Source organism: Mustela lutreola, chromosome 15 (assembly GCF_030435805.1).
Source record: "Mustela lutreola isolate mMusLut2 chromosome 15, mMusLut2.pri, whole genome shotgun sequence".
In the NCBI taxonomy this organism is placed as follows: domain Eukaryota; kingdom Metazoa; phylum Chordata; class Mammalia; order Carnivora; family Mustelidae; genus Mustela; species Mustela lutreola.
The window spans coordinates 59,192,596-59,203,453 of record NC_081304.1 but is presented as its reverse complement, the minus strand read 5'-3'; the positions used below and the strand labels follow the sequence as shown (position 1 = coordinate 59,203,453).

Here is a 10,858-nt window from a genome sequence, read left to right as displayed (position 1 = left end):
GTTTAGGGGAGCGTCCCTGGGGCCGGCAGTCGCTTTCCCTGCTGCAGGGAGCCGCGCCTCCCGTCCTGCACGCGGCGCGGACCGCAGAGCTGGGCCCGGGGCGGGGGTGCACAGGGGTGCCCCGGCAGGCAGGCGGGAGTGAGCACCGCCCTGGGCCAAGGATGGCGAATGGCCCCAGAGCCTCGCTGGGGAGGTCAAAACTCTGGGTGGCCGTGGGCGCCGGTGTGCGCGCGCTGCAGCCCAGCCGCCCGGTTCTCCAGCCTCTGGCGCCTCGCCCCCTCGGAAATACGCTGATAAGCGCGTAACTCCCCCCTCCAGCACCGCAGCCCTCCCCCGCCCGCCTCCGGCCCCGCGATCCAGCCCCAGCTCCCCCACTTCCCGAAAACTGTTAGCTTGAGGCAGTAGCGAGCCTCGAGCAGAGGCTGGAGAAGGGCCAGGGGATCAAGCGGGGGTTTTCTGGATGGGAAAGTCTTCGAACACGGAAAAGCTGCAAGGAGGGGAGAGGAGAGGCTGAACACACTGGAGAAAGCAACCATCTCTGCGTGCGAGTTAAGGAAATATATAGCACTCGTGGGCGGTTTTGGGGGGGAAGCGCCATAGATGGGATTACATTGTATATATTATGTTGCGGTGAATGTTTTCAGCTTCGTTCCTTGAAGACCTTAAAAGCATGATGCTCGCCTCGGCGCTCCAGCTGTCATCCCCCACCCCTCTGCAGCCTCCACTCTGCTGTAAGGCTCAAGCCACACCCACCGCCAGCTACAAGGAGGGCGGTGGGGAAGGAGGATGCGGCCCCTCTTGCTACCTGCACCCCAAGTTTGCACGCGATGGACTGACTCCCTAAAACAGACAGGACAAATGTTTACTATAATATCCTCTTTCACTGTTGCATTGTTGTTGTTTTTTTTTTTTCTTGTTATTTTGTGGAGTTCTTTATATTCTGGACCTTAATTACTTGTTATAAATGTTGCAAATATTGCATCCAAGTCTTCTGCTTGTTTCTAACTTTAATGAAGTCAAACTCTTTCTTTTCTTAAGATTTATTTATTTGTTTTAGAGAGAGAGCAAGCGCCAGCGGCAGAGGGAGAGAATCTCTAGCAGGACCCCCTCCCCCCCAAGCCCGCAGGCCAAAGGAGGCTCTGCCCAGCACCCTGAGATCACCACCTGAGCGGACCAACAGTCCCATTGTTCAACCGACTGAGCCACCCAGGGACCCCTGCCCTCATTTTTTTTTTTTAATACTTAAATTTTTTTTAAAGATTTTTATTTATTTACTTATTTCACAGAGAGATCACAAGTAGGCAGAGAGGCCAGCAGAGGGGGCGGGGGAAGCAGGCTCCCCATTGAGCAGAGAGCCTGATGCAGGGCTCTGATTCCAGGACCCTGAGATCCTGAGGTCATGACCTGAGAAGAAGGCAGAGGCTTAATCCACTGAGTCACCCAGGCACCCTCAAGACTTTACTTTAGGTCCTCTCTACACCCAACATGGGGCTTGAACTCCCAACCCCCAGATCAAGAGTCACATGCTCCACCCACTGAGTGGAGCACCCCCAAACCTGTCCCTCTTTTCTGTAGAAGCAAAACCTGATGCCCCCCATACGGCCTTTGTAACAAATCTATTATGTCCTCTTTTCCAGGTAAGTCCTATCTTTAGTCCCTGCCATTTTTGATCCCACTCTAGTGAACAAAGTAGGTCCAAAAGTGGAGAGACTCGTATGACGAACACCCACGTAGGCACCGCTGGCCTCAGCGATCACCAGCGTGTAGCCAGACGTGTCTGCTGTCCCCTCCCCACCTCCCTGCCCGGAACTTGCTCTTGTAGCTCAGAGCAAATCCCAGACGCACCATTTTACCTGGAAAGCTTTCGACATAGGGATTTCTAAAATAGAGCCTCCTGTTCTTAATTAACCCTGATATTATTATCAGATATTATTTTCAGACCAGAAATCATTGACAATAATGCCTTATCTATTATTAGTAGTGCAAGTTCACCAGACTGTCCCAGAAAGTCTTTACAATTGGCTTGTTCAAATCAGGATTCAAAGTCCCCGCTTTGCATGTACAAAGTATGTCTCTTATGGTCCTTTTAATCTAGAAAAGTTCTCCCCCATCCCACCTCGTTTGTCTGTTTTCCTGCTCATTTATTTGTTGAAGAAACCAGACATGCGTGTGATAAAATCTTCCACTTTCTCGATTTGAAGGAATGTACACCTGTGTGTGTGTTCCCTGCCCCGCTGAATGTCCCCTAAACCCATAGATGGTGCTAGAAGTTCAATACGCTTCAGGTTCAAGTTTCCCTGAGAAGAGCACTTCACAGATGATGCTGGGTGGCCCCCACAGCCTCACAATGGGAGATGCCTTGTGTCTGCAAAATTTTTTTAAAAGCTGACCTTCTCCTTTCTAATACTTTTATTGTCATTACTCACTCTGGATCCGCCTCTGTAAGTAGCCCAAATGGTCTAGGTCCTAGCTCCAGGGGATTGTTCTCATCTGTCTGCGTTAAGGATCCTGGTGGCGTGGAGGGTGCGAGGGACTTACACACCTTTCCTTCTGGACCAGAGGCAAGGTTGCAGCTTCCGGCCCTCACCTAAGCGCTGCGCTCAGCTCCAATCTGTACACTGTCCCCACTGTCCCCTGTACACTTTCCTTCGCCCTGGTTGCACCTTCTTTTCTCCTCCCTTCCTCAAGCAAACACTCGAATGGGTTTCATATGTCCTTGAAAACGTAAGGATCCTTGAAAATCGTGTAGCACTGTTGGGACAGTGGGCTGTTGCTTTTTATCCATGTGATTGCGTTCTAGACTGCATTCTGGCTTTTTGCTTTTTCCCATTCAGTGCTGATGTGAGGGCTCTCCACACTGCTGTGCATACATGTAGTCACTGTTGGCTTTTTCCATGAAATACACTTTTGTGATTTTTTTCCCAGCTTTATTGAGGTATGATCGACAAACAGAAATTACTTATGTTTTGGTGGTACAGTGTGCTTTTTAAGCACGCAGTGGGGTGATTTCATACACATATACATTGAGAAATGATTCCCACTTTCTCTGTGTCAAGTTTTTAAAAACTTAATTTACAAAAACAGGTGAGGGCAAGGATTTGCAGACTTCTGCTCCACATCGATAAAATCTCCTTGCTTTTTTTAAAAGATTTTATTTATTGATTTGACAGACAGAGATCACAAGTAGGCAGAGAAGCAGGCAAATAGAGAGGGGGAAGCAGGCTCCCTGCTGAGCAGAAAGCCCCATGTGGGGTTTGATCACAAGACCCTAGGATCATGACCTGAGCTGAAGGCAGAGACCTAACCCACTGAGCCACCCAGGCGCCCCAATCCCCTTGCTTTTACCTGAAAGCAGACACCCTAGAAAGCAGAGCCCATTTGGGGCTGCTGCCCTGGGACCAGTCCCCGTCAAAGAGATATAAGTGGAAGTGCACACAGCTTCCAGAAGTGTCCTCACAGAGAGGTCTTTTTCTCTGCCTCTTTTCTCCCTTCTCTTGCCTAAAAGGCGTCATGGCTGGAGCGAGGCAGATATCTTGGAAGACTGATGGAAACTATATAGCGAGATTGTAGATCAACAGAAAGTCCTAAAAAAGGTTGCCCAATGCTTTTTCCACATTATGCGACTTTCCCTTTTGTAATCCCTGGGTCTTCTGAACTCCCTAAGTCTATTTTATTAATAGGCTTTTCTGATGTTAAACCATCTTTGAATTCTTTTTTTGCCCCCGCAAGTTTTTATTTAAATTCCAACTGGTTAATATACAGTGCAGTATTGGTCTCAGGGGCAGAATTCCGTGATTTATCACCTCCACACATCACAAGTGCCCTCCTTAATACCCATCACCTGTTTCACCCACCCCCGTCACCCCCCGTGGGCCTCCGTTTCTTCTCGGACGTTCAGAGTCTGGTTCTCGGTTTGTCTCTCTCTCTTTTTCCCCCTTTGCTCATTTGTCCCATTTCTAAATTCTACATGGGAGTGAAATCATTTGGTATTTGTCTTTCTTTGAGAAACATGTTATCTTTTGTTTTAAGATTTATTTTTTTGAGATTTTATTTATTTATCTGACTAAGAGAGAGAGACAGCAGAAGCAGGGAGAGCAGCAGGCAGAGAGAGAGGGAGAAGCAGGCTCTCTGCTGAGCAGGCAGCCTGATGTTGGGCTCGATCCCAGAACCCCGGGATGGAGACCTGAGCGGAAGGCACACACTTAACCAACGGATCCATGCAGGTGCTCCTAATTATTTATTTGAGAGGGGCAGGAGGGAAGGAGAGAGAATCTCGAGCAGACTCCCCACTGAGCAAAGACCCTGATTCTGGGCTTGATCTCATGACCCCAAGTTCATGATCTGAGCTGAAATCCAGATCAGGATGCTTAACTGACTGAGCCACCCAGGCACCCTAGCATGTTATCTTTTTACCATATCATTTGTTAGGTTTGCTAGTGATATAGATAGGAATTTTACCTTTCTGGTCATTATAGTAGAAATTCTCTATGTGAAATGTGTAAAAGCTCCTTGATGGGCCAATATGGGCTCAATTTTTTTTTTTTTTTTGAAATGTCCCAAGCTCTTGAGTAGAATACATACCCTATGGTTGATGATTTGTTAGTAAATCCCTGCCTTCCATTCTGAGGGGCTTTTCTTTTTCAAGTCCCTCTAGTGGAAACTGAGCTTATTTCCATTCAACTTTGTTTTTTTCAATAAACGTGCTTCTATCTGTACAGCTTTCCTCCTAAGAACAGCCTTACACCGTCCCATGTATGCAGTGCTCTCCTTGTTCATTTCTCAAGTGCCTGATGGTTTCATTTTTATCTTCTCTCATACACAATATGATCTGGAAAGACAGTGAGCTGTCTATACACTGATAGATCTTCTTGTCTCTACTTTTGCATCTGTTTCATGTTTGCTGATCACCCGGCCTCTGCCCTTGTGGGTTTTCCGGGAACTCCCATCCTGGGCCGTGGATTCTGTTTATTTGGGGGACCTCTCAGCCACCCTCCTGGTTTTCTGGCTTTCTTCGAAGTTTTGGCGGTTCTTGGTGCTGGACTCATCTTTGCCTGCACTGTATTTGTCGCCTGTATGTGGAGCATGCCTCTGTCCACTGAAATGCATGCAGCAGACAACAATAAGTTTCATTCAAAGCCCTTGAAGCCACGGACACATGGGGGGGGGGCATAGGATTCTGGTCCTGGGGACTGCTGCAAATGCAGCGGTCCCCAGCAATGGGTCACCTTTACAGGGGAGACTCCGAACAGGACCCTACCTCCCACACCCGTAAGCACCAAAGCCCAAGGGGTTCCCACCAGACCCCGCGGCCTGCCCCAGGCTTCCAACCCACCAGCCCACTCCCGATTCCCAACACCCAATAACCAAACAACGCAGGGCGCGTTTAGAATATTTCTGTTCTTTTTACTCTAAAAAAGGTTTGGCCATACCCAGCAGGCTGCCGCTGGTGACAGGGTTTCCATCTCCCCGCCCCTCCAAAGGTGACTGCACGCTCCTTGGACGTCTTTCCCCTTCCCTTGCAACCCTAGATCGCCTCCCCACCAGGCGGTGGAGTAGGCCCCCAGCACGGGAGGGTCATGCGGCCGGCGGAGGCATTGAGGAAATAAATTAGGGGAGGGGAGGCTCCTAGCTGGCCGGCTCCAGAGGCGTCTCGCACACCCAGCGGTAGGGCCTCTGGCACACGTCGTCGTTCCAGCGGCCGTCGTCGGTGAAGTGTGCGCAGTCCTCGCCTCCCCCGAGCCCGTGCCCGTACCAGTCGTCCGGCTGCTCCGGCCTCCAGTTCCTGCCGAGACCAGCTGCTGTGCGCCCCACCCCCTCGCTCCGCCCCCCAGCCCCGGCCCGCTCCAGCGAAGCCCCGGGGACGCGCGGCGCCCGGGGACGCGCACACTCACTTGAAGCCAGTCTCGTAGTCCGTCCCGTCCACCCACTTCCAGAGCCCGCTCTGGTCCGTGAGGCCCATCCAGGTGTTCACCGGCCCCATGTGGTGCTGGACAAACTTCTGCGGAGGGGGAGGGGCGGTGAGCGCTCCCCGGAGCCCCCCCCCCCCGCTCCCCCGCGCGCGAGCCCCGGGCCGCTCACCTGCTCCTCCCGGGAGTTGACGACCACCAGGTGCGCGCTTTCCAGCTGGCAGTACCGGTCCGCGTCCGGCCAGGGCTTCCCGGAGCGGGAGAACCAGTAGCAGCTGCCCTCGTACTCCAGCCAGTTGACTGGGCAGCAGGTCCTCGCCGACCCTGAGGGGCAGGGGAGGGAGGAGGCGCTGAGGCGCGGCCCGCAGGGAGCCGGACGGCCGAGCGCGCCGGCGCCCCCGCGCGCTCCTCACCATTGCCCTGCAGGACGGCCATCTGACAGCTCAGGCTGCGCAGGTCCGACACGAACTGCTTCACGTGGAACAGGAGGCCCGAGTGATCTGGGGGGGAGCGAGGGCGGGGGTCGCGACGTCGCTCACGCGCGCGCCACGAGACCCCAGCGTGGGCCCGAGGGACCCGGAGTCCCACATGCTCGTGTCTGACCTTCGCTCAGATCCTGCTGCTGCTTCTCCAGCTGGGACTCGAGCGATTTCATCTTCCTGCCCACATTTCCTCCTGGGGAGACACCTGCTCAGCGCCCCCCGCGTCCCTAGCGCCCACCGCCCGCCCCCCAGCTCCAGCCCCCGCCCCCTCACCCTGGCTGCTCAAGGCCTTGACTTCGACCTCCGTGGTCGCCGTGAAGTTGCTGAACGTCTCTCTCAGGGCCTGCAGCTCCCCCCGCAACTTGGAGTCTGGGCGGGAGAGGGTGTGCAGAGGCCGAAATGAGGGGCCCGCGCCCCCCAGCACAGAAGCCCGCCCTCTCCCACCCCTGCCCCCCCCCTGGTCCCCTGCCCGGGTACCCACTCTGGGATCCGATGACACAGACGACCACCAGCAGCAGGAGGCCGAGGCCCAGGGAGAGCAGGAGGAGGCAGGGTCCTGAGCAGAACCTCCGGAACAGCGGCTGCGGGGGCCGTGGCACTAGCAAGAGAGGACAGCAGGGTCTCGGGGACACAGGGGCACCTGGGCCGCTCAGGGGTCCCGGGAGGAGAGCGGGCTAAGGCTCCTCTCCAGGGCTTGGAGGAAACATATGGATTAAGAAACCTGGGTCGGGGGGCCTGGGGGGCTCAGTGGGTTAAAGCCTCTGCCTTCAGCTCAGGTCATGATCTCGGGGTTCTGGAATCGAGCCCCACATCGGGCTCTCTGCTCAGCGGGGAGCCTGCTTCCCCCTCTCTCTCTGCCTGCCTCCCTGCCTACTTGTGATCTCTCTCTGTGTCAAATAAATAAAATCTTGAAAGAAAGAAAGAGAGAGAGAAAGAAAAGAAAAAGAAAGAAAGAAAGAAAAGGAAAGGAAAAAAAAAAGAAAAGAAAAGAACTAAATCTGGATGGTCCGGACCCGAGGGGCCAGAGGCAGCGGGATGCGGGGGCACCCAGCCTGATTCTCCCCAGCCCGCCGGGGCCCTGAGCCTTTGCTGACACCTAGTGGCCGGACTGTGTCACTGACGCGAATGAACCCCGTCCCCGCCAACAGGTTCCAGCTGGAGTCGCAGGAGGAGCGCGTGACTGGCTGGGGTCCCTGGGCGCACCCCCGGCCCGAGAAGGCTGGGAATAGGGAGGAGGTTTATTCCTCTCCCCCACGAACCCAACTCCTCTGGCTGTGCGCAGAGAGAGAAGACCGGGTAACCAGAGCCCCCCAAGCAGAGGACCCCGGCAGCCTTTCCCCACACCCATCCCCAAGGACCCTCCTGCTCAGCCCAAACGGCATCCCTGCCGGCAGGAGCAGGAAGGGGGTGTCTTTGTGGGCCGGGGCCTCACCATCCTTGGGTACTTGGTCTCGCAGCCTCCTCACAGAAGTCTGACCGCTGGACCCAATGGTCCCAGGGACCCCGGCACTCCTGCTCACACACATTCTCCAGGTGTTAGAAGGAAGAAGGGGGGGCCTGAGGTCCCCCTGGTTACTCCTGGACCTCCGGATCTGCACACCCCGCCCCCACGCCCCTGGGCTGTGGGTGACACCGCGAGGCTCAGGAGGCCTCTGGAGGCCTGGGAGTCCCATCACTGAGAAAGGGATTCCAGCCCCACAGCTGACACCCCCACCCCAAGAGGGGCGGCTCAGACCGGCTTCTGGTAAGTGGGGCAGACCCAGAGACAGGGTCTGGAGTCCCCGAAGGAAGCAGGAGCCGAGGCAAAGGGGCCAAGGCCACCTGATGCTCACCTTTCAGAACTGGAAAGAGGTGTCCCCTTACCTTGTCGGAGCTGGTGGTCATTGTCCTCGCTGTCCAGATGCTGAAGATCTTGATAGTCATTTGTCATGGTAGGGCTGGCTGGACCTGGGCCCAGGACAAGGCGGGGGGTTAGGGCTAGGGCTGGAGCCGAATGGAGCCGGCCTGGGGCATCCAGTCTGCTTCTAAATGATTGGTGGCTCTAGGAAAGCTTTCTCCCATCCCCTCCCAGGCCCGACATCCAAACTTGATCCTCTGAAGTCTTCCCACCCGGCACCCCCCGCCCCACTCTGAGGTCCCCTGGCTTTCTTCCCCTTTTACTTGCTGACAGTCTTGAGGTTGGCTCCTGGTCGTGCAGGTCCTAGGCTAAGAAGGGAGCTAGAGCCTGGAGCCTTGGGGTGCACGGACAGCCCTGGACGATGGGAGGGGACGGAGCAGGGTCCATACGAGGGCCCCAAGCACTGCGTGTCTGCGTGTCTGTGTGTCCCAACACTCAGAACCTGGCATCCCCAGTGCCCGGGACTTTGGACAGTAAACAGAGAGGGAAAGGGATTTGGAACTCTGGAGCTGTGTGGAGTGGGAGTGGGGGATGGGTCACCCCTGCCTTCCTCCCCAGGGAGGGGGACTCTCCTGATCTGTCCGCCTCCCCCTCACGCCCTTGCCAGTCACCTCACTAATTTCTGCAGGGTTTGGGATGGGGAGCCTGGCCAGGGGTGCACTCGGTCATTTCCTTCTGCCCCTCCCTCCTTTCATTTCCCGCTGCTACATTTCCCAGAATTGTCGGTGTTTCCAAATATCCCTGGCCAGGATCAGGGAGCCCCACTCTCTGCTTTTGCCCAATCCAGGCTCTGACCCTGGTATCTGAGCCTGGGCCCCAGCCTCCTGTGGAGGCGCAGCAGCCAGGCTCTCTGGTTTGGAACTCACTGGCTTCACTCTCCCAGGGAGCGAAGTCCTCCAGACAGTATGGGGGCAGGGGAGGGAGAGGCAGGAGAGCAGGTTTTCCCACCCCAGCTGGGACTTGTGCCAACACGCTCCCATTGGCTCCCACTGTATGCCCAGGCTTCTCACCCGTGAACTCCTCCATGAACCCCAGAACGCAGTCCCGTTTGCTGATGAGGGAACAGGCCCAGCAGGTCAGAGCTTACCCAGGGTTATAAAGTGCCAGGAAGGATCAGAGGGAAGTCTGGAAGGTAAGCCTCCCGACTCCGGACCTGTGCTCTAGCCCCAAAGAACCCAGACCCCGTCCATCACCGCAGCTGGGCCCTGGGGTCCCCAGAAAGCTGAAGTACAGACCCTCACGGCCCCACGGGGCATTCAGGGATGAGCGTGCAGGTTCAAATCACGTTAGATTCGAAACTGGGCAATACTAAAGATGTTCATTAGTCTTGCTTTAGGCCAGCAAGGAAGAGGTGTGCAAACCCGATATTATAGTCACTTCGAGGACAGAACTAGACTTTATCACAAGAGTCTTACGTTACATGAGACCCTTGGGAACACGGTCCTTGCATGAAATATGAAAGGCCTGGGTGCACCCTCATCTGTGTCCTGAAAAGCCCCCTGTGGTTTGCATGCCTGGGGCTGTCGCCAGTCCCCCTGGGGACTACGGGGCATTTGACATTCTCTGATATCATCACTCACAATCTGGTTTATTCAGGCCAACAGACCTCCGATGTTTCAGGCGCTATAGTGGCTTCTCTTGTGGAAGCAGTGACTGGGAGGCTGCTGGAGGGGACTTCTGCGTAACGGATATGTTCTGCTTCTCGGTCTGGACCCTGGTTGCACGGGTGGGTTCCATTGGTGAAACTGAGGAAAGCTATGCACTTAGGACTTGTGCATCCCTCTGCTTGCAAGTTACCCTGGAATACAATGTTTCCGAAATCTGGTTTTTACCTATATAACCACAATCCCCAAATCGACGGATCAGGGAGCCAGACGCACAGATCAGTGCTGGCAAATGCGTTCCAGAGAAATAGTGTTAGAACAGGAGTGCGAGGGCGCCTGGGTGGCTCAGTGGGTTAAGCCGCTGCCTTCAGCTCAGGTCATGATCTCAGAGTCCTGGGATCGAGTCCCGCATCAGGCTCTCTGCTCAGCAGAGAGCCTGCCTCCCTCTCTCTCTCTCTGCCTGCCTCTCCATCTACTTGTGATTTCTCTCTGTCAAATAAATAAATAAAATCTTTAAAAAAAAAAAAAAAAAAAAAAAAAAAGAACAGGAGTGCGAGGTGATAACACAGTATGAAGAAAGCCAGACGAACCAAACCATGCGCTGACTGACCGGGCCCCTGATTTACAAGCCAGCCTCCTGCAAGACATCAGAGATGTAGTCTGCACAAACTACAAAGCAACCAGAAAGGAAAACTCTGCCACGGTGGTGTTGTGTTTATGCCGAGACTTCACCACCCCTTACATTTATTCCTTTAATAATATCTATTTTGGGGGTTCCTGGCTGGCTCGGTCCGTAGAGCATGCGACTCTTGATCTCAGGGTTCAAGCCCCACGTTGGGTGCAGAGCCTGCTTTGAAAAAAAGAGAGTGGAACTTAAATTACGCAAGGTCTTCAGGGACATAGGGCCTCGCATGTTAATTCTCTACTGGTGAGTAACTAAGGAGCACAGACTTGGGGGCTTAAAACAGC

At 54.6% G+C, this 10,858-nt stretch overlaps 1 protein-coding gene across 3 annotated transcripts; it reads right to left on the bottom strand.

Annotated features, from left to right (window-relative positions):
• Positions 1-5,377: 5,377 nt before the first annotated feature.
• Positions 5,378-8,915, bottom strand: LOC131816689 (asialoglycoprotein receptor 1-like). 3 transcript variants are annotated; one of them, XM_059149626.1, is made up of 9 exons: positions 8,897-8,915; positions 8,252-8,335; positions 6,870-6,986; positions 6,662-6,757; positions 6,510-6,581; positions 6,320-6,406; positions 6,079-6,230; positions 5,892-5,998; positions 5,378-5,782 (listed from the first exon to the last, which is right to left on the bottom strand). In XM_059149626.1, exons 2-9 carry the CDS (start codon positions 8,316-8,318, stop codon positions 5,626-5,628), a joined length of 855 nt encoding a protein of 284 aa, XP_059005609.1. In that variant the 5' UTR covers positions 8,319-8,335; positions 8,897-8,915; the 3' UTR covers positions 5,378-5,625. The 3 variants fall into 3 exon arrangements, with proteins under 3 accessions (XP_059005609.1, XP_059005608.1, XP_059005607.1); XM_059149625.1 differs by lacking the exon at positions 8,897-8,915 and adding an exon at positions 8,549-8,738; XM_059149624.1 differs by lacking the exons at positions 8,252-8,335; positions 8,897-8,915 and adding an exon at positions 7,821-7,929.
• Positions 8,916-10,858: the final 1,943 nt, after the last annotated feature.

Excerpts from the sequence above, each read along its gene's own strand:
- LOC131816689 (XM_059149624.1), bottom strand. The coding sequence starts at position 7,914 with ATGTGTGTGAGCAGGAGTGCCGGGGTCCCTGGGACCATTGGGTCCAGC. Across the intron at positions 6,758-6,869 it reads CTGTGTCATCGGATCCCAGA|ACTCCAAGTTGCGGGGGGAG; the intron begins GTGGGTACCCGG and ends TCTCCCGCCCAG. Across the intron at positions 6,231-6,319 it reads GGCCGTCCTGCAGGGCAATG|GGTCGGCGAGGACCTGCTGC; the intron begins GTGAGGAGCGCG and ends CCTGCCCCTCAG.